This window comes from Rhineura floridana, chromosome 3, assembly GCF_030035675.1.
Source record: "Rhineura floridana isolate rRhiFlo1 chromosome 3, rRhiFlo1.hap2, whole genome shotgun sequence".
Taxonomy (NCBI): Eukaryota; Metazoa; Chordata; class Lepidosauria; order Squamata; family Rhineuridae; genus Rhineura; species Rhineura floridana.
In genome coordinates this window covers 150866128-150894038 of record NC_084482.1, presented here as the reverse complement: position 1 = coordinate 150894038, position 27911 = coordinate 150866128, and the positions used below count along the sequence as shown (strand labels likewise).

At 41.9% G+C, this 27911-nt stretch overlaps 1 protein-coding gene across 5 annotated transcripts; it reads right to left on the bottom strand.

Moving 5' to 3' along the window:
- Window positions 1-681: 681 nt before the first annotated feature.
- HMCES (5-hydroxymethylcytosine binding, ES cell specific) lies at window positions 682-27911 on the bottom strand. Of its 5 annotated transcripts, none has more exons than XM_061618346.1 (7): window positions 27353-27907; window positions 24052-24248; window positions 16437-16580; window positions 10108-10227; window positions 3580-3749; window positions 1844-2060; window positions 682-1282 (listed from the first exon to the last, which is right to left on the bottom strand). In XM_061618346.1, the coding sequence occupies exons 2-7, from the start codon at window positions 24232-24234 to the stop codon at window positions 1082-1084; spliced, it is 1035 nt and encodes a 344-aa protein (XP_061474330.1). In that variant the 5' UTR covers window positions 24235-24248; window positions 27353-27907; the 3' UTR covers window positions 682-1081. The 5 variants fall into 5 exon arrangements, with proteins under 5 accessions (XP_061474330.1, XP_061474333.1, XP_061474331.1 ...); XM_061618349.1 differs by having other exon boundaries at window positions 1844-2036; window positions 27353-27889; XM_061618347.1 differs by lacking the exon at window positions 27353-27907 and adding an exon at window positions 27170-27324.

Here is a 27911-nt window from a genome sequence, read left to right as displayed (position 1 = left end):
CTTTGGTAAGGTTTATTTCTATTTATTAAAAACTTAAGACCAAAAACACCACAGCATTTGTTTTGTCACTTCTGGAAGATCAATTTTTAACAGGACATTTTAGCAGAATCCCAGAGCAGCTGTATCCTACCAAAAAAGGATTATCTTTTTAATTCTACCAAGAATTCTGAACATTTTTCATTCCTTTGAAGAGCCTCTCATTTGACAAGGTTATAAAACAGGCCACATATGCAAAGAATAATACCAGCCAAACTAAACCAAAATAATTATTTTATCTAGTTGTTGAAATATCCAACCTTGTTTAAAGCATGAGCACTTATAATTCCCAGAAAAAATAGGTTTGATGTCTGATAGATAGGCCCAAACTCTCTCTCCTCCTATAATGCTGCCAGCATACTGAATTTTTACCATTTATCTCACTGCAGTTGTGGACTGCAATAATTAAAACAATAGCTGCAGACATGACACCACTGGAGCAGTTTCCCACTGCCACAGCTCATACTTAGAAAGTACTTGGAGGAGACATTCCAGGCCTTTCAAGACAGACAAAAAGGGGTATAAACTTATTCAGTAGTAGTTTAAGAACACACTGTTACCTTTATTTTTGCAGCAGCAGGTCTTAAGCCATGACACTTACTGTTTTCTCCATATAAGAGTTAAAGAAACAAACCAACAAATAAATCAGATGTATACCAGGTTTCTTTTTAATTGGCCATCGTAACCCAACTTGTATTCCTGTAGTCTCTCATTCAAATCTTCAAACTGAATTTGTAATTAGCTCTGAGACACGATGCATGCCCTTTTCTTTTGCAGTTTTGATGTTCTATTATATTGTTATCTATATTTTTGCAAACAATTGAGGAAAATCCAATGAAATATGTTATAAAAAGAAATGAAGTGTTAAATGTCAAGGCCCACATGCTAGGCACGGAATAGCCAGAATATTTGAAATCTCACACCAGAGACTGAAATCAGTAGAAACTGCCTACTTGCGTGCAGCAAGCTTGTGTCTAAGGACATTAAGGATTAATCTGCTGGGTCTGTTAAATCTGTTTAGGAATAAAGTGTAAAGACTAACAAATCACTTAGTTTTGGGTTGCTTTGCAGAAGGTTCTCCATCTTCTTTCTTGAGCCACTGGTGCATTAAGCTTGAACTGGTTTTCTTAGGTGGTGGTGTTTGAATGAACTGGCTGGACCATCTTGGTAAGCCATCTTCTTTCTTGTGAGATTTGTTTTTTAACCAGTTCATCATCATTTTGCTGCTTGCACTAACTTTGGTATCCTGGAAGACAGACAACAAGATCAGAAAAAATATATCACTATTATGAACATAATAAGGACCAGGGCTAGTTCAGGGTATCTTCCTATTACAGTCACAGTTTTCTGGAGCACCCCAACCTCAGTTGAAGTTAAATATGAGAAAAATCAACCTAGCAATTTCCCAAAACCTTATGAGCAGAGGAAAGCAAAGCAAATGAATTCTTTAAAGCTTAATATTCAAATGAATCTCCCTTTATCTGAGGATGCCAGTTACAGTCCTTTATTTTCAAATAATGAAGGAAGGTTTTATGAAGAGTGGTAAAAAGGCACAACTTCTGTTTCAAACCAGCTGATTGACCTGATACACTGACCAGAAATGCAGGACACATGCAGTCTCTATTTATGCTTGTTTTCCTATTAATTTTTACCATGAACACAACCATTACTACTTCACAGAGGGAACAATTACTACTTCACAGAGGGACTTAAAACTAAAATAAAATAAAGTTATCAGACTTATTATAGAAAACCAAAGATCTTATGGCACTAAACCTCTCAGCATGAAAACATTACCAGATTTTACCTTCTTGAGGTTCAATTCAATGGGTACAATGCATTCTGGTGTATTGTTTCTGGAATTGTTCACTATAGTTGAGACTGGATAGAAGGCAAGGTTTTCTGTGGGGTGAATAAGCCTAAGTGCTTCTTGTGTGTGTATTTCTGCAAAATTCAGCCATTTTCGAACAGCTTCATCCCCATCCAAGATAGCTGGCATTCTAAATAAGTTAAACAACGTAGATCTCAATGGTGGATAGAAATGCCAAAATTAGTTCACATGTTTTGAATGAAAAATGCACAATTCAAGCATCGGTAAGAATTGAATTTCAAATTATTAGATTGAGATAAGGGAAGGAGAAGCTAGCAATTAAAATTAACATCAATTAGTAGCATAGTTATTCAAATGAGATCCTATTTCTCGGAGGACCTGACTGACCAGGAGATACAACAGATCTGGAATAATTCAAATGACTATACCAAATATAGCATAAACAGAATTATTTGTGAGCCAAAACCAGTCACTCAGATCAAGTCACCACTATTCAGATGCTCTTCTCTAAGGAGGAAAATTGTAAAGGAGCAGAAATATCTTTGGATCTCTATGATCTGATCTCCCTTTGAAGTTATCATATATACACTAGGAGCTCTGCCCCTGCTTGATTTGCTTGTCAAACCCACCTACAACCCCACCCACTAGACCTTGTCAACCCCAGCCCCCAACAAACCCATTAGATCAGGGGTGGGGAACCTTTTTGTTTCCTACTCTGTGGACCAACTTCAACAGGAGGGGGCACATGTCAATCATGACAAAATTGTGATGTCATATGATTAACAGGAGGGTTGGCCCCAACCATCTGTCAAAATACCAATATCAGAGCTTGAACGGAGGAATGTGGGAAGGGTTGTACAGCGTACCCCATACCAATACTTTCAATCTTTTGTGATCCTCCTCCCCGTATTGGAGGTGCAAAGAAACACCAACCCCACCTACCTCCACCCCCTTGTCAAAGCCCTTCCCTTTACACCTTACCAAGCCCCTCTCCCCACCCTTTAGACCTGGCTAAGCCTCCTAGCAAGGATCTCTCTTGCACACCCAAGCGCAGTGCTGAGCAGAATTAGATCTTTCCCTGCAAGGATGAGGTGAGTGAGTGAGTGTTAAGACAAGCCAGGGCAGCTCCTCAGCAACCATCCTGCTTTCCTGCTGCCCGCAGTCTCCTTCTTCTGCTGCAGAGCCTGAAATGGTGTTGATGAGATGGGCCGCAATGGCGCAGCAGAGCAGGACTGCCCCAACCTGTCATGACTGTTTGTCTGTGGCTTGCTTGGGCCACCCACCTCCCTCCATTGCTGTGATGGCCCAGAAACTCAAATAAGCTTTTTTTAAAAAAAAGATGTTTTTAAAGATGTTTTGTTTTAATATGCTTTTAAGGATGTTTTGTTTTAATATATTTTAAGGTCTGTTTTTAGGATGTTTAGAGTGTTTTTAGTGCTTTTGTTTGCTGCCATGGGCTCCTATCATGTTGTGTTCACAGTGCCATCCATTAGCGGATGACACTGCGAACTACAGCGTGACGACAGCCTTAGTAAAACATATGTAAATATGTAATAGGAAGGATATATTCACCTAGCAGTGTGTGCATTTTTAGATATAATCAAACAGTATGCTATACTAGTTGGGTTACAGAGGGAAAAAATAGGTGCTGGAAAATGAGACAAGTAGTATTATTGTCCATATTACAATATGCTGTATACCAATATGCTTACCTATGATGGATGGAGCTTAGACTTTCTGAAGCATTTACTGTAATGATTGTGTAGCTGTACAATGCTTCTCCTCCATCAAGGGGCTCCCAACAATCAAAAATGCCAGCCATGGTGAGTAATTTCTTGCCTTTTGTATCTTCATCCTCATCTGTTGCATCTTGTTTGTTGAACTGCAAAATGAAGGACCCACAATTTTAAAAACATAAATTTAACAAGACTGCAACTCCTTCAAAACACACTGAACGCCACCTCCTTGCATAGATGAACCACCCACTAACTATACCACTAGTCTCATCAGGATTATGTTTTGGTTTGTTAGCTTTCATCCAGACCATTACTGCCTCCAAGCAGTGATTCAACATTTTCACTGTCTTGCTCCAATCTGATGTAAAAGAGACAAAAGTTGAGGATCATCTGTATATTGATGATACCCAACCCTGAAACTGTTGATGACCTCACTTGGTGGTTTCATTTAGAAGTTGGAAAGCATAGGCAACAAGATGGTACCCCACAAGACCCCACAGCATAGGTGCTATTTGGCTGTGCAGAAGTCCCCCATGAATATCTCCTACAACTGGCCTTCAAGTATGAGCAGAAACACTGTCCCCAGTTCAGAAAGCCAATCAAGTGTGGTATTGAAAGCTGCTGAGAGATCCAGCAGTATCACAGTGGATCTCTTCTTCCATTGAATGTTATCCATTAGGGTGAACAAGGCTGTTTCGATGCCAAAATCAGGTCTGAAACCAAATTGAAAGGGGTCTAGAGAGTCAATTTCATCTAGGAGTGCCTGGAGTTGCACAGTAACACTTGCATAACCATCTTGCTCTGAAGGGAATAACTGTGACTGGCTGACAGTTATTGCAGGTCTTGGAGCCCAAGGAGGATTCACTTAAGAATGGCCTCACTACCACCTCCTTTAAGATAGATGGGACTTCTTATAACAAGGAATTTATTACTTCCGGGACCCAGATGATCCAACCCCTTCTGCTAGGTGTAATAAGCCAAGGTGGCCATGGGCTGAGCAAACACTGAGAGACTGCGCTTTCCCATGTCCTCAGACTGCAATAAATGAACCTGATTCCATAACACTAGTCAACACTAATTTTATTGCCAATGATGTTTGATCGATTTTAGGGTAACTTTGTGTCGCTTATTCCGAATATGGCATCGGTTTTGCTAGATTGGCTCTAATTTTTGAGATAATGGATGCCCCCATTGAAAAACATAACAAATTTAAAAAATTTAATGGTCAGGCATAGCCTACCCACAAATGACATGGAAACTGTCTCAAATCATACAAAAGTAAACACATGAAATACCTAATGGCGTTGTATTCAGTACAATAACATTAAAACAAAGTAAGCTGATTCAGATAATCACAATTAATGCATAGAAAAACACTGTGTGTCCGATTTTCTTTTATGTGGGGCATCAGGACAATCATGTTGGAGGCTCCACCAGTAGTCTGCCATCATGTGTCTGTCCCATCTGCCTTGATACCTTTCCTCCATCACCTTTATACCCTGATGGAACCTCTCCCCTTGTTCCTCACTAAAATCACCAAGATTATCCGGAAATCTGTCTAAGTGGCTATGGAGATAGTGTGCCTTTATGCTCATATTAGTACCCAAATGTTTAAAGTTAGCGAGCATGTTTTGCACCAATTCTTCATAATTGTCTGCTTTGTGGTTACCCAAGAAGTTCTTGACAACTGAGACATAACTGCACCAGGCAGAAGCTTCAACATCATTCATAAATTTAGTGAAATTCAAATCATTGATGAGTTTACGAATTTTAGGACCATCAAAGATTCCTGCTTTTAGTTTTTCCATAGTCAGTCCAAGGAACGATCTACAAATGTATTTGAAGCAATCACCATGTTTGTCCAAGGCCTTAACAAATTGCTTCATCAGTCCAAGCTTGATATGGAGTGGTGGGAGAATGATTTTTTCCTCTGTCAACCAATGGCTTGTTAATGATGTTCGCTGCACCTAGTCATGTGTTCCCTTGAAGGCCATGTCACTTTTTTCCAATGATCTCGCTTTGCCCTACTATCCCACAAACAGATGAAACAAGTGTATCCACTTTGCTGCCCAAGCAAGAAGTTCACCATCTTTAGATCAACACAAATAGACCACTGGTGTTCATGATAGCAAGACCAGTTTGATATTTTCATATTCTTCTTTAAGTTTTGTTGAGTGAGCAATTGGAAGAGATGCATAGCGGTTACCATTGTGCAATAAAACACATTTCAAGCTTCTGGTGGAGCTGTCTATAAAAAGCCGCCAATCTTCTGGTCGATATTCCAGTTGTCCCATTTGGAGAAGAAGTCCAGGAATGTTATTGCAGTATACAAGTTCTTCATCTTGGCTGAAGTATGGAAGAAGTCCCTCCTCTCTTGTCCGATAAGCTGTTATGTTAGCTTCTGGCTGTAGACAGTTCTTTTCCATTAGCCTGGATGCTAAAAGTTCAGATGCTTGCTTTGACAGACTGAGGTCTCGTATCAGATCATTGAGTTCTTTTTTGGAGAACTGCTCAGGTATTGAAAAGCTTTCTTCATATCCACTTCCAGGGCTACCACCTGTGCTACACTCCACGTCCAGCATTTCTTCAACATCTGACAATGGAAGGTCAGGCAGTGAGGTAAACACTGGTATGGGAACGTCTTCGTTGTGTGGCACAGGTCTCCTTGCTGAGTCCAAATCAGGATACTCCCACTTATGTTTCTTGTAGCGATTGAAGCCTTTCACAGTCACAACACATAAATAACAATCATCGTGATGGTTTTGCGGCTCTCTCCACACCATAGGCACACCAAAGTTTAAACGTTTCCTTTCTCCATTTTTCCACTGTCGTAGGCACTCTGCACAGATTTTGCAAACCTTATGGGGAGCCCAAGACTTATCTTGATCTCCAAGCTTCACTCCAAAATAAGCAAGATATGCTTGTTTTACAAAGTCAGTGATGTTTTTTCTTTGTTTTTGCAGAGTGTATTCGCCACCAAGGCCGGCTCCAGGAATGCGGGGGCCCTTGGGCATTAGCCTGCCCCGGGCCCCTCTGCTTCCCTTCCGCGATCCCGCGGATCGCAAGACGAGCTTCCGAACCGCCCACCATCCCCCGCCATCCCCAGCGCTTCACCTACCTTTCTCTGCTGTTCGCACAGGGTTGCCATCAATAAAGATGGCGGCCAAGGTTTCCGTAAGGTACTGAAGCCTTTGCCGCCATCTTGGTTGATGGCATGTGGCGCGCGCATTGCTGCCATCAACCAAGATGGCGGCAGAGGCTTCAGTCCCTTACGGAAACCTCGGCCGCCATCTTTATTGATGGCAACCCTGCGCGAACAGCAGAGAAAGGTAGGTGAAGCGCGGGGGATGGCAGGCGGCTTGGAAGCTCATCTTGCGATCCACAGGATCGTGGAAGGGGAGCGGAGGGCCCCCCAGGGGCTCCTAGAGCTGCGGGGTCCTCGGGCCAGTGCCCAACCTGGCCGCCCTTTGGAACCAGCCCTATTCGCCACAAACGTAGCAGAATGCATTAGGATTGTTTAAGCAGCCTCTTCGTGACGAACTCATATTCCTCTTCAAAAAAAAAAAAAAAAAAAAAGTATCAATATGATATTATATGCAATGGATAAACTTGCAAAACAATGTTCAAGAGTAAAAAGACAGACCAAACCCTGCTGCATATGTCAGCAGCTACAGGTCATATTGGGGTACAATCGTCATTTGAGGGGTATCCATTATCTCAAAAACTAGAGCCAATTCGGCAAAACTAATGTCACTTTTGGATTTAGCACCCCCAAAATACCCTAAAGTCATTCAAACATCCTTGGTAACTAAACATTTTGTTGTTGTTGTTGGGCTGTGAATCTGAGACTAGATGGTGCTCTGGATGCATTTATAGACTGAACTGCTAAACTAGAAGAGTCTAAGTAGAGGCAGATACAAGAAACTGTATCCTAAAAGTCCTTAGCAAACATGTTACTAACATTTACCATGTGGACAAGGCTGAAATAGATACTAAACCACTCAGAAAAGCTCTTCTGGACAAGGCCCTGAGAATTCAAAGATGCAGAGAAATATTTCTTCTTCATAACCACAGCGTAAGTAAGCTCAATAAGGGAGTCTGCCGCATTCAGTCAGATTTGCCTTGAGATTTCTGCCACTTGCATTCTAGTCAGCTCTTAGCCTGCTTTCATCTGGTAGCAATCTGGGAGGATGTTTATTGCTTCAGCTGTGTCACCAGAGCGGAGTAGCTAACATGATGATCACAGGTATTGTTGGATTACAATTGCCAATCAGCCCTGACAACTGGCAATGCCGGCTAGGTTGATGGGAGTTGGAGTGCAACAGTATCTAGAGGGCACCACAATGTCTACTCCTGTACTAGAGGATAAAGAACACAGAGGCTTTTCACTAGCCAAAGTTGGTGCACAACCTGCAATCCCTCCAGAACAGGGCAAACCTGGCTACACTTATCCAGGCTGTGTTAGGTTGAACTACTATAATGTGTTGTACATGGACTTTCAAAGACTCCCTCAAAGTTCCTTTTAGTTCAAAACACAGCAGCCAGGTTACTAATTAGGACCAGGCACTGGGACTACAATTCACTCTTAAAGAAGTCCACTGGATTCTTGTCTATTGCTGAGCACAATTCATGTGCTTGATTTGGGACATGAACACTTGAAGAAACATCCTATGCATCAACCTGCCCATACACTAAGATCTTCCTCAGAAGTCTTCAGGTAGAAACACACTCATTGTTCTGCCGGTTCTAGTGTGTGTCCAACTCTCTCTTTTGAAAACGGGTGCACACAATGCTAGTCAAACCCTGCTGCTTTTTACTCTAAAACCTGGTGTGAGCAGCTTGAGTGCATTCTTTAAAAAAATAAAGTTTCAAAGAGATTTCACAACTGATCGGCAGATCAACCCATTCTCCCTCCAGGCGGTGGGAAATAGGACCACTTTGCTCTGGTAACTAGTGTGTTCACAGCCTTCCTCTGATTCTCTCCATCATCTAAAGCAAGGATGGGGAACTTTGACATGTGGATGGAGATCCCATCTATCAATCACATGATGTCATATGATTGACAGGTGGGTTGTCCCATCCACCTTTCAAAATCACTTGTGTGGGGTTCCCAATCTTGGGAAACAGCACAAGGGGCACTGCCTGCCCTACACTTGCAAGCCTACCCATGCTTCTCCTTTCTATCTTAAGGAGAAATGTGGGGAGGCTCACAAAGCTCTTCGCGATTCTCCCCATGATTCTCCTTTCCACCCCCTGCTTCTCCTTTCCACCCCCTGCTTCAAAGAGCAGCAGTAGGAGGAAGAAGAGATCTCCACTGAATGGAAACTGCTTTACCCTCCTTGAGCAAAGCATTCTTCTACTGCCCATCAAACAATCAGGAGTCCACTTTAAGCTCCCAATTGTTCCTTTAAAGCCATACCCTACCCACCCCACACCTGATGTAATGTGTAGGGTGGGTGGGTGTGGCTTCTCCAAAACAGCCTGGCGAGACAAGTTTGGCCCACAGGCTGGAGATTCCCCACCCCGATCTAGAGTGGTAGGTAGCTACAGGAGAGGGGAATTAACTCACTAGCCTACACTATGCCTACATTAATGTCTTTTTAAGGCATCAGAAATACCTTTCCCCCCAGGACTTTTAACCTGTGATGTATTGTACACTCTGCTGCAATTGTTTTTAGCATTTTATTGTATTGTTTTAGTAATTAAAACAATTTAGTTATTGTAAACCATCCTGGAAATTTTGAATTGAATGGCACTGTAGACAAGTTTTAAAATAAAATCACATGAGTAAAAGACACTTCTGACACCCTATTATGCTGGACTTTCAGTGTGATCAAAAAGAGCATGGAATCGTATTACCTAAGGCTTGGGCTTAACCAAGCTCAGTGCTGGTGGTAGTTGTTTCTTGGATACATTTGTATCCCCAAAGGGCTCGGAACCTGTTTCAACAGCTTCAATAAAAGACTGCAGGGTTTAGGAGCACCCTCTCCTCGCTCCACAGTGTTTCATCCAAATGTGTGCTGTAGCTATGCTGAAAATAGGATGATACCCCAGGCCTGAAAGCACTCCTAACTTACACTTCAGCAGCAGTGGGTGACGAGCCCGAGGGGGGGGGAGCAAAGAATGGAGGCATGGTGTCTGTTCACCTCATTCTGACAAGCTTGACAGACATTGGTTAGAATAATAATTAAATATATATTAAATATGATAATAAATTAGAATAATCTAACCTCGATAATCCTTTCTAAAGAAGTAGCTGATGCCACAAAAGATACTGAACAGAGGCTCAACAAATGATAGCAAGTGCCTAAATCTAACTTTGTAGGCACATTTATATAGAACATTATTATACAGTTATAAGATCAACACCTGCTTAAATCATTTGGACCAAAATCATAAAGCCCAAACCTCCTGAGGCAAAGTTGACTTTAGTTGGGAAAAGTAAACAAAAAGAAAGAGACAATGAGCATCTTAGCACTAAATATTAATGCATGACTGCTGTACCGTTTCCTCCTCAGTCTGGGGGAAATAAATGAAATAGGGTTGCTTCTGTCCATTTCGCGGTTGCCATTCATAGTAGCCATCGGCCAGCACAACACAGCGTTTGCCTTGTACAAGAGGTTCCTTTAGAGGGACAGAAAGAGAGAGAGGGGAGCAAGGGAACCCATGCAAATAGTAGCTTCAAAAACAGTTAAGCATTTGGAATGGACTTTAATAGTATCTCATATTGGATTCTAAGAAATAATCTTCAAAGCAGAAGTGAATTCACATGGAGCTCTGTCGACAGAATTGGTTGCCTTGTTCCTCATTTGTTTTCACTGCAATCCTTTGAAGTTAGAATTGTAATGACTACATCTACACTTACTGTGACTATGACATGCATAACATGACAGGGATTCCTCAGCATTGGTGGTCCGGGGTCTTTGGGGCTCTGGCCCTACATTAGACTCTGAGCCCTGTCGCTCACTGAGATGTTTGCGAGGCACTTTGCACATAAAATTGCTCACATTCGGACTGACTTGGACTCCTCATTAACTAGTTGTGCCAGATGTACCCAAAGCCTCCTCTGGTCAATTTTCTATGGTTACTTTGCAGCTTGTAAAGCCTGAGGATGTGGACAGGATTCTGGGAGAATTGAGGGCCACTACTTGTTCCCTTGACCATCCTGGTTAATCAAATCTGCCGGAGGGGGAGTAGCTGACATATTTAATTAACACCTCCCTAAAGCCAACATTGTTGAAGGAGGCTATGATAAGACCTTTTTTAAAAAAAAGCCTTCTAGACACTGCGGATCCTAACAACTTCCGCCCAGTCTCTAATCTCTCTTTTCTGGGCAAGGTGATTGAGAGGGTAGTGGCTGCTCAGCTCCAAGTTTTCCTGGATGAATCTAGACCATTTTCAACCAGGCTTCAGGCCTGGCTGGGACAGACTGCTTGGTCGCTCTGCTTGATGACCTACGCCGGGCATCAAGACAGGGGGAGTGCATCCCTGTTGGTGCTGCTGGACCTCTCAGAGGCCTTCAATACGATCGACCATGGTATCCTTCTGGACTGTCTAGCTGGGATGGGATTGGGAGGCACTGTTTTACAGTGGCTCCGGTCCTACCTGACAGACAGGACCCAGAAAGTGGTGCTGGGAGACTACTGCTCAACCCCCTGGCCGTTGGTGTGTGGGGTACCGCAAGGTTCCATTCTGTCTCCCATGCTCTTTAACATTTATATGAAACTGCTGGGAGAGGTCATCAGGAGATTTGGAGTACGTCATCAATATGCTGATTACACTCAGCTCTCTCTCTCTCTACCACCTGATTGCAGGGAGGGAGTGCTCATCCTAAACCGGTGCCTGGAGGCTGTGAAGGGCTAGATGTGGGCTAACAAACTGAAACTTAATCCAGACAAGACGGAAGTACTGTTGGTCAAGGGAAAAACTGCATCAGGGATGGGGTTGCAACCTGTTCTGGATGGGGTTGCACTCCCCTTGAAGGAGCAGGTCCGCAGTTTGGGAGTCCTCCTGGATCCTGCCCTGCTGCTTGAATATCAGGTGGCTGCGGTAGCCAGGAGTGCTTTTGGCCAACTCAAACTGGTCTACCAGCTGTGTCCGTTCCTGGAGGCAGTTGACTTGGCCACAGTGACACATGCATTGGTGACATCGAGGCTTGATTACTGTAACACACTCTCTGTGGGGCTGCCTTTGAAAACAGTTCGGAAATTGCAGTTGGTTCAAAATGCAGCAGCCAGAATGTTAACTGGAGCACGGCGCAGGAAGCATATTACCCCCGTGCTTTATCGACTCCACTGACTCCCAATTTGTTTCCGGGCCCAATTCAAAGTGCTGGTTCTGACCATTAAAGCCCTAAACGGCCTTGGACCAATGTACCTGAGGGATCGCTTAAACCCATATGTACCTGTCCGGGATGTAAGATTATCTGCCTCTGGTCTCCTCTGCGTGCCTGGAGTGAGATGTTAGATTGACAGACACACGGGAGAGAGGTTTTTCAGTGGTGGCCCCCAAGCTTTGGAATACTCTACCCCAAGAAGTTCACTCTGCTCCCTCCTTGTTGTTTTTCCAGAGACTTCTGAAAACGATCTTGTTCCAGAGAGCCTTTGGGAGGGATTGAAGGTAGAGCCTGACACTGATATTATGCCTTGTGCGTTAAATTTTACCTTTGTAGTCCCTTTAGTACCAATCCCTATATGCGTGTGTGTGTATTGTATTTTAAGTATTTTAAATTTATTTTAATGCTTTTGTGATTTTATTGTTTACAATTTTATTATGTACATGTTTGATTTTATTTCTGTAAGCCGCCCTGAGCGCCCTATTATAGGGTAGAAGGGCGGGATAGAAATATTTTAAATAAATAAATAAACATTCACTGTCTTGTGATGGCACAATTGCCATTATATAAGAGAGGAATGATTTCTTTGCTGGAAAGTGGAATGCTCACAAACTCTCATTAAGAAGCGGAATGATAGGGGATGGGGGAAATTGGATTCCTGCATTCAGTAGAAGGTTGGACTTGATGGCCTTATAGGTCCCAACTCCACTATTCTATGATTCTATGAGGACACCATAGTTCATGCTGCACATTATTCACAACTCTTCCAATTTTCACAAAACAGACCATCAAAATTGCAGACAGTCATTATCTTCCAAATATACACTGCTGCCAATAGCAGCAGTACAAATCATGCTTAAGAATCCTTATTATCCCTTTACAAATTGCCTCACTCCTTACTTGTATATTTTTCTACTCTGGTTCTGAAAAGAAAAGAAAAAGAAATGGATTGCCTTCAAGTCGATTCCAACTTATGGGTGACTGTATGAATAGGGTTTTCATGGTAAGTGGTATTTCAGAGGGGGTTTACCATTGCCTTCCTCTAAGGCTGAGGGGCAGTGACTGGCCCAAGGTCACCCAGTGAGCTTCATGGCTGTGTGGGGATTCGAACCCGTAGTCCAACACCTTAACCATTACACCACACTGGCTCTCACTCTGGTTCTAGCTGTTATTTATTTATGTTATTTATTTATTACATTTATATACCACCCCATAGCTGAAGCTCTCTGGGAGGTTTACAGCAGTCTTCTTAACGGACATATATTATGCTGGTTCCATATCAGACTAACAGAGAAGCTTATACCAATTTCAAGAACAGTTCCTAAAGTGGCTTTCCTTACCCCAGCCTCCACCTATCCCTACCAGAAGTGTAGATAAGACTTTAGGTCACTTTCCTATGTCCTTCCAGTCTTATTTGGGTCTCTACAAAAGGGTTTGTAGACAGATTTTATTTTTAAGATAAAATATATTCCCAAAGTTAACTTTTCTTAAAGCACAGACAGCAGACTGGGCTATTGAGATAGGAATCTGCACCTATAACAGAGAAAGAGGTAGAAGAGCAATAGGAAGGATTCCCCTGGATTTGCCATGCTTTTGTTCACAATAGTCAGGCAAATTAGGCCGAAGGGTGGGCAGTCACAAAACTGACAGAGCACCGCACAAAATTCTCACAAGTTGGGAGTGTGTGAAACTACACCAAGGCTATTCCACTGGAGGAAAGAAAGGGTCCGGTGCATTTTGCTCAGCTCTGCTTTGGGAGTCCAAGCTCTGGCAATGATTATAAAGTGTCAGAGAGAGACCAGTGTTGTGTTTTGGAGTAGAAGAATTTAGCAACAAAGCTAGCAGAGCTACATTCAAAGGGTCTCATAAGGATATGCAAGGCATGTGAAGAAGCTGTTGAGGCCTTTCATAGGAAACAGTCCTGCCATCAAGGAGAACTATACCACCTCTCATGGTACATTCAAACAAGGATCCTCCTCCAATCTCTCAGGAGTCAGGTGCACCAACAGTTCATATTAAAGCTCTATTCCCTGCACCAATGTGCAATAGTAAGGCTCTTTCACTGGTGTCACATAAGATAGCATGGTAATATGGTACACCTGTCTTTCTGGCAAATGGTCTCTTGCTGGGACAGTTAATACCCTCATCAATTTCCAAGAACTGATAAAACAAGATTCAAGTCTACACCCCAAATCCAACATTAGTGAAAAAGAGTTTGCTATTTAGTGGCCAGGGAAATTCACCCTTGCATGTACTGAAAGCCATGGTTTAGCATGATCAGAGATAAGTTTACCCATGACTTCTTTCAACTTTTAACTTCTACACAATACTGAATTTGGGATTTTAGCTCTTACTGTTCTCATAGAGATATAAATGTACTGTTAAAGTATGGAATATGTGTATTTGATGGAAAATGGCAGTTTTCCAGAATGAGTCATGGAAACTAGAAGACTTCCCCCTCCCAAACACTGGCTAATCTGCTGTGTCATCACAGCATGTCTTTGAAGGGGCTCTTCCACATAGGTAGAAGCTTTGTGCTGTTGGTGGAAAGTCTTTCCCAAGTGTTAAAATTGGCAAAGGAGGCTCTCTTGGTAGTTCTGTCACCCTCAAAAGTGTAGGGAATTGCTGTCCAGGAAAGGGCTTTCTCTATGGCATGCCCTTAATTGTGGAATTCCCTTGTCACAGAGGTGTGGCTAGCATCTTCATTGTATAGCTTCCACTCTATGCTGAAGATGCATTCCCTAGCCTTTGATGGTTAAGGTATTTGGTTTTGTGGGACTCATCTTTTTATTTAACCCAAGGGTCGCTAATCAAGAACCCACAGGCACCATGGCACCTCCAAAGTCCTTCATAGGTGCCACTAGGCAGAGTCCCCAGATTCTAAACTTTGTTTTAAAGTACATTTCTAATCCTCCAAAAAAAGAAAGTGATGAAGCAAAACGTGCAGGGACCCTTCTAAATGGTTTCTGTGAAATGAGCCAGCCTGGTTGCTCCCACCTGTCAATGTTTTTAGCCAATGAGTGATGTCAGATTTGTGACTAATAAGTGAGTTGTTTGAACATCAGGCAATAGGAATTCCCAGGGTCCAAAAGTGCAGCTGTTTTCCCCTCCCTTTTTGTGCACCTTCCCTGCTCCTGTTTTGCTTTCTAGTAGTGCTTGGAATCTCCATAGAGTGCCCTTTCTTTTTTCCTAGCAACAAGGCTGCATCTTTCCTGTGGTGAGTTCATTTGAGATCAGGTACTCCCTAGATGTTACTTTCTGTAAATATTACTACAGAATTAAGTACAGGTGGATGTTAAAGAATCCCCTCCCCAAATGGCAAGTGCAAAAACTTTGTAAGGAGGCTTAGGCACATCTGTGCAGGACCTAACGCCAGGCAGTCCTTAAGAATTCACTGTATACTTAGGTTACAGTATGATGGTATACATGTCTTCTCAGAAGTTTAGTGGGCTTATGTTCCATTACACTTGGGTAGATGATAGCAGCCTAGGCTTTGGTTTAGGGTTTACACTGTGGAAAACAGGTTCTTGTGCCTTTAACAGCAGTATCTCCACAATCATGGAGTGCAGGACACAGCAGACTTCTCATGGTAAGCATGAAGTCGTCAGGAGGGGAGAAAGCAGCAACAACTGTACTCTTAATTTTGTGTTAGGCATTCCCTGTCATGGCAGCCATATTGTGTTATGCCCTGCCCTGCCTGGCACCTATTTTGTGTTATGCTGCATCTCCATGGCAGCCATTTTGTGACTGGTGCCCACTCTCCCAAATTTGAGATGTGCCCACTGGTCCAAAAAGGTTGGTGACTCCTGGATTAATCTAAATTGTTGTTTCTAACTGTTTTATTTGTTTTTTCAATTGTATGATTATCTGTTGTTACCCGCCCTGGGGTGATATGGAACAAGCAAGAAATCTTATAAAATAAAGGGATTATAGAGAAAGAAGGAGGGTTAATTTTCCTAATGTGATCTCTGCTTTTCTCTGTCGGGTGTATGCCACTTCTTGTGCCTGTTTGCTGTTCCCCTAACCAAGTCCCTCAAAACATTCATACAAAGCTGGTGGAATGGGTGTGGAAAGGCGAGACAGGCCAATTGTAGAAATAAGTAATCAGAATAAACCTTTTTCCAATGAGTTTTCATGGACTTCTACTTCTGCTATTGTATTTCCAAAAGCCTCCCATACTAGCAACATTATTTGTATTTTTCTCTAATCTAACCTGCACAGAAACCAAACAGCAGGCTATCGTGAAGCTGCTCTGTCAAACACAGCATGTGAAATGCTAGTACCTGCTGGGCTCTTCCCTTTCAGGAAAATCAAGATGCTGCGTTCACAGCATGCAGTTCAGAACTGTTTACATTTTGTGTGGCAAGGCAACTGTTGTTAGTACCTCTAGGAAAAAGCTTCAGTTTTTGTGCTGAGCTCAAAAGACATAAATGGCATGGCCAGGAGACAAAAATACTAAGAAGTTTATTTTCAAATAGAAGGCTATACAAAAACTAACCTTGTATGAAGGTTTCGCCATCATGGTATCATTCCGACAATTGGAAGTGTTATACTGCATTTTAGATGGGTCAGCTTCCTTGAACCAGGCTGGAACCAGCCCCCAACGCATGGCTACAAGGACACGTTCTGAAGAGCTGGCATCCTTTTGTAAAGCAGAAAGGAAAAGAAATATTAAGAAGCATCCACAGACACAGAAAGAAAATTGCAAAGTAATCAAAGTTCCAATCGAACAGTGTGTACACAGCTACAAACTGAGGGACCCTTTCAACCATAACAACCCTGCTAAAAATCTTCTTGTGAGGCAGAAAGGGGTTTATTTATTATTTAGTGTATTTGTACGCTGCTTTTCATTACCAGGTAACCTCAAAGTGGCTTGCATAGCAAGAATACAATATCATAAAAATCCATAACTTAGTAATAATAAAAAACTTCAACAGGCTCAATAACCACCACAAAATATCACAAAACAGGCTCAAATTAATCTAAACATAATCTATTTCCGAAAAGCCAGAGAAAACAAATACACACGGTACAGCCCCCCCCCCCTAGGATGCACACCTTAACGTGGTGAGGGGGGTTGAGAGTGTTGAAGAAGCTGAGAACAATGCCATCAGGAGTCTAGACTGCTAGCAGGGTCACACACCAAAACAAGATGTTCCGATAACCACGGGGGACTGGAATGCAAAAGCAGGGAACAGAGAAGAACTAGGAATTGTGGGGAAATGGGGCTTAGGAGATAGAAATGAAGTAGGAGAAAGACTTATTGAATTCTGTGAAGCCAATAATTAGTTTTTTGCAGACACATTTTTTCAGCAACCAAAAAGACAACTGTACACGTGGACATCACCAAATGGTCAATATAGGAATCAAATTGATTATATACTTAGTAGCAGAAGATGGAGAAGTTCCATACTTTCTGCGAAAACAAGACCAAGAGCAGACTGCAGTACAGATCATGAACTGGTAACATAAAAAATTAGAGTAAAGCTAAAGAAGAACATCATAATGCCAAAATACAAATAATATCCCAGAAGAATATAAAGATCAAATAAGGAACAGATTTGAGGCTTTAAACTTAGTTCATAGAGAACCAGAAGAACTATGGATTGAAGTCATCAGGGAAGAATGCAAAACGGCAATACCTCTAGTTAAAAAGAGAGAAAGATCTCAATGGATGACTGATGAAACTCTTAAAATGGTTAAAGAGAGAAGGAAAGCAAAAACAAAAAGAGATAGAAACATGGTTAGAACCCCAAATGCAATAATACAGCAACTAGTATGCAGGAACAAGGAGAACTATTACAATATTTATTGTATAGAAATAGAAGAGGACAACAAAAAAGGTAGAACAAGAGCCCTATTCCAAAAGATTAGAGAAATGAAAGGGAAATTTAAACCAAGAGTAGGGATGTTGAATAATCAACAGTGGAACACACTGACTGACCGAGATAAAATACAAGGAAGATGGAAGCAATACACTGAACAACTATATAAAAGAGATGCAAGGATGACAGATTCATTCATGGAGGAACCATATGATTAAGAACCAGAAATTTTAGAATGTGAGGTGAAAACTGCTCTTAAAATACTGGAAAGAAACAAATCACCAGGAACAGATGACATAGCAATAGAGTTGCTACAAGTTGCTGAGACTGAATCAAATTTTGTCAAGAAATATGGAAAATTAAACAATGGCCCACAGACTGGAAGCGTTCAATATATATCCCAGTTTCAAAGAAAGGGGATCTCGGGGAATGCAGTAATTATTGAACTACTGACTTAATATCCCATGCAAGTAAAGTAATGCCCAAGATTCTACAACAAAGGCTCTTACCATATACGGAGCAAGAATTGCCAGATGTCCAAGGTGGATTTAGAAAGGGAACAAGTACCAGAGATCATATTGCAGTGATACATTGGATAATGGAAAGGACCAAGGAATTTCAGAAGAAAATCACACTGTGCTTCTATAGATTACAGCAAAGCCTGTAATTGTGTAATCGCAAAATACTATGGAATGCTTTAAAAGAAATGGGGGTGCCACAGCGTCTGATTGTTCTGATGTGTAATCTATACTTTGGACAAGAGGCTACTGTAAGGACAGAATATGGAGAAACCGATTGGCTCCCCATCGGAAAGGGTGTGAGACAGGGATGTATTTTATCACCCTGTTTAATCTATATGCCAAACATATCATACAGAAAGCAGGACTGGACCAAGATGAAGGAGGTGTGAAAACTGGAGGGAGAAATATCAATAATTTAAGATATGCAGACGATACCATACTACTAGCAGAAACCAGTAATGATTTGAAATGAATGCTGATGAAAGTGAAAGAGGAAAGCACAAAAGCAGGACTGCAGCTGAACATCAAGAAGACTAAATGACAACAGAAGATTTATGTAACTTTAAAGTTGACAATGAGGACATTGAACTTGTCAAGGATTATCAATACCTTGGCACAGTCATTAACCAAAAGGGAGACAATAGTCAAGAAATCAGAAGAAGGCTAGGACTGGGGAGGGTAGCTATGAGAGAACTAGAAAAGGTCCTCAAATGCAAAGATGTGTCATCATTCAGACCACGGTACTCCCAATCTCTATGTATAGATGTGAAGGTTGGACAGCGAAAAAAGTGGGTAAGAGAAAAATCAACTCATTTGAAATGTGGTGTTGAAGGAGACCTTTGCGGATACCATGGAACAGCGAAAAAGACAAATAATTGGGTGTTAGAACAAATTAAACCAGAACTTTCACTAGAAGCTACAATGATGAAACTAGGGTTATCATACTCATAGAAGTATGGATTGTAGAATCATTTGTTGTTATGTGCCTTCAAGTCAACTATGACATATGGCAACCCTATGAATCAGCGACCTCCAAGAGCATCTGTCGTGAATCACCCTGTTCAGATCTTGTAAGTTCAGGTCTGTGGCTTTCTTTATGGAATCAATCCATGTCTTGTTTGGCCTTCCTCTGTTTCTACTCCCTTCTGTTTTTCCCAGCATTGTCTTTTCTAAAGAATCATGTCTTCTCATTATGTGTCCAAAGTATGATAATCTCAGTTTCATCATTTTAGCTTCTAATGATAGTTCTGGTTTAATTTGTTCTAACACACAATTATTTGTCTTTTTCAGTCTATGGTATCCGCAAAGGTCTCCTTCAACACCACATTTCAAATGAGTTGATTTTTCTCTTACCCACTTTTTTCATTGTCCAGCTTTCACATCCATACATAGATATCGGGAGTACCATGGTCTGAATGATCCTGACTTTAGTGTTCAGCGATACATCTTTGTATATGACCACCTTTTCTAGTTGTCTCACAGCTGCCCTCTCCTGTCCTAGCCTTCTTTTGACTTCTTGATTATTGTCTCCATTTTGGTTAATGACTGTGCCAAGGTATTGATAATCCTTGACAAGTTCAGTGTCCTCATTGTGAACATAAATCTTCTGTTGTCATTACTTTAGTCTTTTTGACGCTCAGCTGTAGTCCTGCTTTTGTGCTTTCCTCTTTAACTTTCATCAGCATTCGTTTTAATTCATTGCTGGTTTCTGCTAGTAGTATGGTATTGTCTGCATATCTTAAATTATTGATATTTCTTCCTCCAATTTTCACACCTCCTTCAACTTGGTCCAATCCCGCTTTCCGTATATGTTCTGCATATAGATTAAATAAATAGGGTGACAAAATACAACCCTGTCTCACACCCCTACCGATGGGGAACCAATTGGTTTCTCCATATTCTGTCCTTACAGTAGCCTCTTGTCCAGAGTACAGGTTGTGCATCAGGACAATCAGATGCTGTGGCACCTCCATTTTGTAGAATCATAGAAGACATGATTCACTAGAAAAGATAATAATGCTGGGAAAAACAGAAGGGAGTAGAAAAAGAGGAAGACCAAACAAGAGATGGATTGATTCCATAAAGGAAGCCACAGACCTGAACTTACAAGATCTGACCAGGGTGGTTTATAACAGATACTATTGGAGGTTGCCGATTCATAGGGTCACCATAAGTCGTAATTGACCTGAAGGCACATAACAACAAACAGCCCTATCATTGTTACAACTGTCCATGTCTCCAAAAGGAAAAAATTCCACCACTGGGACACCACTAGAGAAGACCCTTCCCCAGGTCCTTCTCTGGAGAGTGATGTAGCCTCCCATCCAGAGATGAAGGAGTTCTTTCAGGCATTCTTACGAGCATACAACAGCAGCCATCTTGCTTTAGAGTGGCCACCCAGAAAAACCTACTTATAAGCATAAGCCGACATTGGCACCAAACAGGAAATGCCTTCTGGCACTGCCTAGGGCTTCTACAGCAAAATATCTTCTTGCTGGCCACACCTCTGAGAGCTGCAGGTGGAGACAATTCTGCTGGCAGGCAGGCTGACAAGCAGGCAGGCAGGCAACAGGTAGGTGGTCACAGGGTATAGCAGATGGTTACTAGGATCTATCTCTTTCTATTCCTACTCCAGCATCATGTGAAGGGTTCATTTTTGTGAAGCAGTACATCTATATGTGCTGAGATTTTGAGCAGTGGTTGCATGATCAAGTGAGATCATATGGTTGATGAATCCACCTTTCCTAATCTCTGGGATTTTATCTTTTAAAAAGAAGATTGCATGCATAGCCCAAGTTGTTCAAATTGGGGAAGAGAACTGTATGTGCAGCACCTGTTTGCACATGCAGCTCCCCATCCAGCTACACATACAGATTTGCATGCACATATATCTAGTAGAAGGATTGAGGTGAAATATTATTTCCTCTAGTTTATCTGGGCTTGTTTTAAGATATTCTGTGTGCTCCAAAAAAGCTATACATACATGCACTTGAGAGGTCTCCTAAGCTAACAGTGCAATCCTATGTATATTTACTCAGAAGTAATTCCTACTGCTTTCAACAGAGCTGGCAAGTATGTTTAGGATTGGAATCTCAAACTGTAATCTTATGCATTTACTAGAGAAAATCCCGCTGACATCGTGACTTACTTCTGGGCAAACATGCCCTGTCAGATTTTGAAATCTGTTATTTACCCACTTCATAGTGTTCCTTACTGTTTATAGGAGTCGTTTCTTTCATTGTTCTCAGTTTAAACAATTGAAACAAACCAACTGGTTTCACTTCTCTTTTTCTCAGTTTCTAGTCAAATTCACTTTCAGCACTAGCCTGAGGGCAGCTTTTAGAATGTTTTCAATGAAAACAAATGCCAAAATAGACTTACTGGCTTGAGATTTTACAACATACATACAGGTTTATATTGGAGAATGTGACACAAGCTCATTAGTTTCTAATTCAGCATTAAATTAGTATGTATTGTACTGTTGCTTAATAGTAAAAACTATTGAAAGTAGTACATAAAGGAATGCAGTGTTGCAAATGTTTACTGCCATCCATGACAGAAGAGCAGTGTTATAGATTTGTAGTGAGGGATCCAGACACTCACTTCTTCAGTTTGCTGACCTCCCTGCTAGCTTGTAATCCACCTGCCACTGCTTCACATGTACTCTCTTCTACCTAGACAAAGCGCTTGGTAACGGTCTCCTGGCCAACAAGGGCAGGCAGATACATTTGCTGTTTTGCTTGCAGGGAAAGTTGTTACTTAGCCCAGAAGAGACACAAATGGCATGGCTGTGCAGTAGTATATATTACTATATGTAAGAGAAAACTTATCAACCGCCAGCACCTAGGCAGCTTCTTGTCTTGGCAGGGAAATGAAAGAGGAAATAGACTGCAAATGTTATGTTTGAAAAAGCAACTATGCAGGGACTTCAGGTTTCTGCACATGCATTGATTTGAAACTCAATTATTTAAAGTGTCACTTTTCGTTTATTATTGTACTGACTGCAAGTAAAATCATGCCCTAAATCAGAGATGGGAAAACCTGTGGCTTTCTAGACATTGCTGGATTAAAACCCCACCATTCCTGACCAATAGCCATGTTAGCTGGGTCTGATCCAACAACATAAATTCAGGTTCCCCATCCCTATCTTAAATAAAAATGGACTGGTCAAACTTTGGCCTCATGTATAACACAAAGACAATAATGCTGGGGAAAACAGAAGGGAGTAGAAAAAGAGGAAGACCAAACAAGAGATGGATTGATTCCATAAAGCCAGCCACAGGCCTGAACTTACAAGGTCTGAACAGGGTGGTTTATAACAGATGCTATTAGAGGTCGCTGATTCATAGGGTCGCAGTAAGTTGAAATCGACTTGACGGCACATAACAAGCACTTCCCTGGTAGACCATGGGAATGCTGTGGACATAATATATCTCGACTTCAGCAAAGCGTCTGACAAAGTGTCCCATAATTTACTGATTAGCAAGCTAGCTAAATAGCAGTTGGATGGAACAACTATCAAATGGATCCACAGTTGGATCAAAGAGTGCTTATGAATGGTTCCTTCTCAAACTGGAGGCAGGTAACGAGTGGGGTAGCACAGGGCTTGGTCTAAGGCCCAGTGTTCTTCAACATTTTATTAATGACTTGAATGTGGAGGTGCAGCGAATGCTTATCAAAATTGCAGACAATACAAAATTGGGAGGAATAGCTACTACTCTGGAAGACAGAAACAAAATTCAATGTGATCTCGATAGGCTGGAGCACTGGGCTTTAAAGAATAACAAGAATGAAATTTAATAGGGAGAAGTGGAAAATACACCTAAGAAAAAGAAACCAAATGTACAGTTATAAGATAGGGGTTACTTGGCTCAGCAATACTATGTGCAAGAAGGATTTTGAATTGTTGATCACAAGCTGAATGTAAGCCAACAGTGCGATGTGGCTACAAAAACGATGTTTTAGGCTGCTTTAACAGTAGTTCCAAATCGCATGAAGTACTACTTCCTCTCTATTCAGCACTAGTTAGGCCTCATTTTGAGTAATGCAGTTCTGGACACCACACTTTAAAGAAGGATGCAGACAAACTGGAACACTTTCAGAGAAAGGCAACAAGGATTATCAGGGGGCTAGAAACAGAGCCCTATGAAGATGTACTGAAAGAACTGGGCATGTTTAGCCTTGAGAAGACTGAGGGGAGATATGATAGCACTCTTCAAACCTGAACAGTTGTCAACCAGAAGAAGGGCAGGATCTCGTCTTGATTATCCCAAAATGTAGGACACAGAATAATTGGCTCAACTTACAGGAAGCTAGATTTCAGCTGAGCATCAGGAAAAACTTCCTGTTACAGCAGTACAACAGTGGAACCAATTATCTAGGGAGGTAGTGGGCTCTCCAACCCTGGAGGCCTTCAAGAGGCAGCTGGACAGTCATCTGTCAGATATGCTTTAACTTGGATTCCTGCATTGAGCAGGGGTTTGGATTTGATGGCCTTATAGGCCCCTTCCAACTGTACCATTCTATGATTCTAAAAACACTGCTTCTTTAGAAGTTCTCTATTCTAGAAGATGACAGACTTGTAGAATATAACAGCTGTCCCTAATTTTAGAACACTAACAGTCCACTGAGCAGACACCACAGTTCCTCTTATTTGTGAATGTTTTTATCTTGCAGCCCTATACTTGTAAAAAATAACAGAACAGAAAGTGATTCAGAGCACAGTTATTATGTAATGTAGATTAAAAACGCTATTTAAGGGGTTTACCTTCTCAAAGTGTTGTCGGGAGAGAAGCACAGGGCTATTAGACTGTGGGCTCTTATTGTAAGATGGACTATATTTGTCAGCATTTTTCCATTCAGGATGCCTTCTCCTCCCTTGATTATCACGGTATACACAGGCACGGCGGATACAATCTGCTCCCAGAGATACAGCTGTGCGCCCACACATTCTTCACCAGTGATCTGCAGAAACAGATGTACTCAAACCAGTGGCTTAGATATTTGGCTGACACCCCTGTGGTCTACAACAGTGGTTCCCCACTCTTTATGAGTATGGGACCCCCTTTGTAACCTCAAATTTCTGTGATGCCCCCACATGCTAATTGTTGTAATTTCAGTTTTGGTTAATTGAAAAAATACATAATGGTTAACGTCATTTTTTATTCATCCAAAAACAAATATGATGATGATATTTATTATCTGTCCTTCACTAGAAGGTCCCAGGGCAGTGTATAACAATATAAACAATGTTTAACAAATGTTGAAGGAAATGAAAGGAATGAGATAAAAGTAAACTACACAAAGTGGTGAATAGAGGCTGGTTGATGCCAGGCCATTTATACTGTGGTTTTAAGTGTTCCACCTATATACAGTGCTGCCTCCTCTTCAGCACTTGGCTCAGGAAGCTCCATGTGACGATAATAAAAATATGTCTAACAGACAGAATGGCAACAGCTGAAGCTCTCCCCATAATTGTATTTTCATACTAGAAAAGACTTAAATTTAATTTCTGCTTGCCACACAGCTGTTAAAGGCACAAGAGCCCTGCTCTCCCCAATGCCAATCCTTAACCATGCAAAGAACTCAAGATTAAACACAACAAAATTTGGGCAACTTAACATATTTTAAAATATATTTAAAATGAACATCTACAACTGTATAAAAATACACTCAAAGCCTTGATAAACAGCAACAGACGTACACTGAGTACGTGCAGTTTCACATTTTTAAAACTTACTTTACTCATCATTTTTTACTCACCGATTGCATTGGATCAGCCACTAACTCTCAGCCTAACCTACCTCATATGCCTGTTGCTCTATTGAATTCTACAGGACTGACTTCTGAGTAGACTTGGATAGGATTGCTAAGTCCTTTATTTATTTATTACATTTATATACCGCCCCATAGCCAAAGCTCTCTGGGCAGTTTACAGCAATTAAAAACATAAAAAACAAATATATACATTTAAAAACACATTTTAAAAAAACAATTTAAAAACACATGCTAAATGCAACTTCAGGGATGGATGTTTCTTCTTTTTAAGTACTGCACTCACTTTGACTCTTGTAAAATAAACAGCCATCCACCAGCATGTGTCCTTGTATTGCAGACATAATTTTTTTACTTCCTTTAACCATAATGATGCCCCCTGCCCTCCCAAAGTAGTACATCTTCAGAGCTTCAACAGAATCTTAGTCTGGTCTGATGACTGCAGTTTGATTTACCTGGAAGTCAGCCCCATTAAATATGAAGAGACTTACTTCTGAGTAGACATGTATACTTGTACAACAAGTTAACTATAAAGTGAATTTTTAAAAAGTGCATTTGTGGGGGACACTCTCGGACTCCATCCTGTTACTTTTTTGGCAGGCAACTCCCTCCTGGCGTCTCTCTGTCTCTACAGCCAGAACCAATCAGCTCAATGGATCTTCCTTCACTGCCACTGACAAAAGGGAGGCACTGGAGCTTAAATAAGCACAACTGGCCTCTTCTCTTGATGTACTCCCTCTCTTGCTGTGCTGCTCAGTTCTCTGTGTGGCAGAAACTGACTATGTTGGCTGGAAGAAAGGAGAAGCAGAAGTGGCTGTGTGCATATGCAGTGTAGGCTTCCAAGTTGGTGGGACACAGGCCAGCCATTAATTATTTTTTAATGAACAATTCTTCTTTTGGCTCTTTGTGGGCCCCTTGGGATTACTTTGTGACCCCCCTATTGGGAACCACTGGTCTATAACAGACTGTTGTCCATGACCTTTATTCAGGAGGTCCATAGCACATCTGCAAAAATATTAGTAAAAATCACCTAGCACAGTGCGTTACAATTGCTACAACAGGCAGAAAAATCATTAAGTGGTTCACCAAGACCCTCACCAATTTTCAAGTGGTCTGTGAGGAAAAAGTTTGGGGACCACCGATCTACAATTTCCTAGTTCTAGAAAAGCATGTACAACAGTACATACTAGTATATTCCATGTGCCCTTGAAGTGCACCTTTAAAGTGATGCAGGAGTTTGCCGAATTATGAGCACCTTCTCTTTATATATGCTCTTGAAGTGTGATTTTGCTTTTGGGAAAGCATATGTGGTGCCTACAAACAGTCTCAAATAATTGCAGGGTAGACACTCCAAGAAAGTCACTAGCTAAATCAGCTTCAACTCAATAATGACTTGAAGCAAACCTGAATAGAGTAAGAACATTATGATGTCCTCACTGGAAAGTAATGTATGCTTATCTTATATTCAGGAGAGGGAACTTGCAGCCCTCAATGTTGTTGGACTACATAAGAACATAAGAGCAGCCTGCTGGATCAGGCCAGTGGCCCATCTAGTCCAGCATCCTGTTCTCACAGTGGCCAACCAGGTGCCTGGGGGAAGCCTGCAATGGACTACCATTGACCACACTGCCTGAGGTTGAAAGGAGTTGAAGTCCAACATAATCTGGAGGTCCAACAAATGACCCATCTCAGTCATATAAAACACTGGTGTATAGGCTTAACATAATTCACCCAAGACAATGTCGAGAGGTACTGACACCAGAAGCAAGAAGCAAGCTATTCCGTATAACCTTGGGGAAAACAATGCTATTGCAGAACTAAAAAGTAAGCATTTTAAGATAACACCTGGTCCCTACATGAAAGGTGCAAAATAAAAACAGAATATAATTGTAAAGACATTCTGCTCATAAGTTGCGATCACATTTCGTTCTCCTTTTATTGCTTATGTATGTATTTATAGGTATTTATTGTGTTTTACATGCCACTGTTCAGTTTACCGTCGGAAATCTATCCCTCCCCCTTACCTCCACTCTTGCTTTAAGAAGGCCATCAAGGAGAGCGAGAAGCTGCGAGGAAACCGAGCTAGCAAAGAGACAGAGCAACTTCCTTACCTGTGGGGCGTCTTAACGGCTGCAAAAGGGCGGTTCCAACCTTTGCTAAGGAACAGAAGGTTGAGGGAAGGTTGGGGTCGACAGAGCGGCGCTTGCTAAAGGAACCCACCGCGAGGAGGAAAAACGTTCCTCACAGTGCCTGGCCCTAGCGTGTCAGAAACCGTGTCCGCAATACCACCCTACCTTTTTACTTCTGCTCCACAACAGACTCCCGCCACCCGCAGGATTATTCCGTTCCCACGTGACGCGGTGGGAAAGGAAAGAAGAAGAGAGGCCTCCTCAGAGCTCTACCAGGGACGTGCTCGGGTACAACATTCTCCGCCGCGACTCCCTAATTTTTCGCGCCCTTCCACGGTCTCCTTTTCACCAAGCTGCGGGCCTGGTGGTGACGTCAACTCGGCCCGGTGGTTCCACCCCGTCTCTCTGCCCCGGCTGCCTTTTCAAAGCGCCGCCTCGGAAATCAGCCGTTCTGCTGCGTCGAGCGAGAGCGGGCCGCCGTCTCTCCTGCTGCTCTTGGAGGCGCGGGTAAAGGGTTCCTCTCCGCTCACGAGCTTTCTTTCTCGGTTGTAACATTAAGCACGCTCCGTGTCGACCCTCCTCATACAAACGGCAATTCGAAGCTCCTGTTCGCCTTATTTATTTATTATTCCTCTCCATGTTTACTCAGAAGTAAATCCTACTATATTCAATGAGACGTACTCATAAGGTATTATGACTGCAGTATACCCCTGGGCTCTTGCTG

Coding starts and splice junctions, on each gene's coding strand:
- HMCES (XM_061618346.1), bottom strand. CDS start 24,234: ATGTGTGGGCGCACAGCTGTATCTCTGGGAGCAGATTGTATCCGCCGT. Junction 10,228..16,436: donor TGGCGAAACCTTCATACAAG/GTTAGTTTTTGT, acceptor GTCCCTCTAAAG/GAACCTCTTGTACAAGGCAA. Junction 2,061..3,579: donor CTAAGCTCCATCCATCATAG/GTAAGCATATTG, acceptor TCCACCATTGAG/ATCTACGTTGTTTAACTTAT.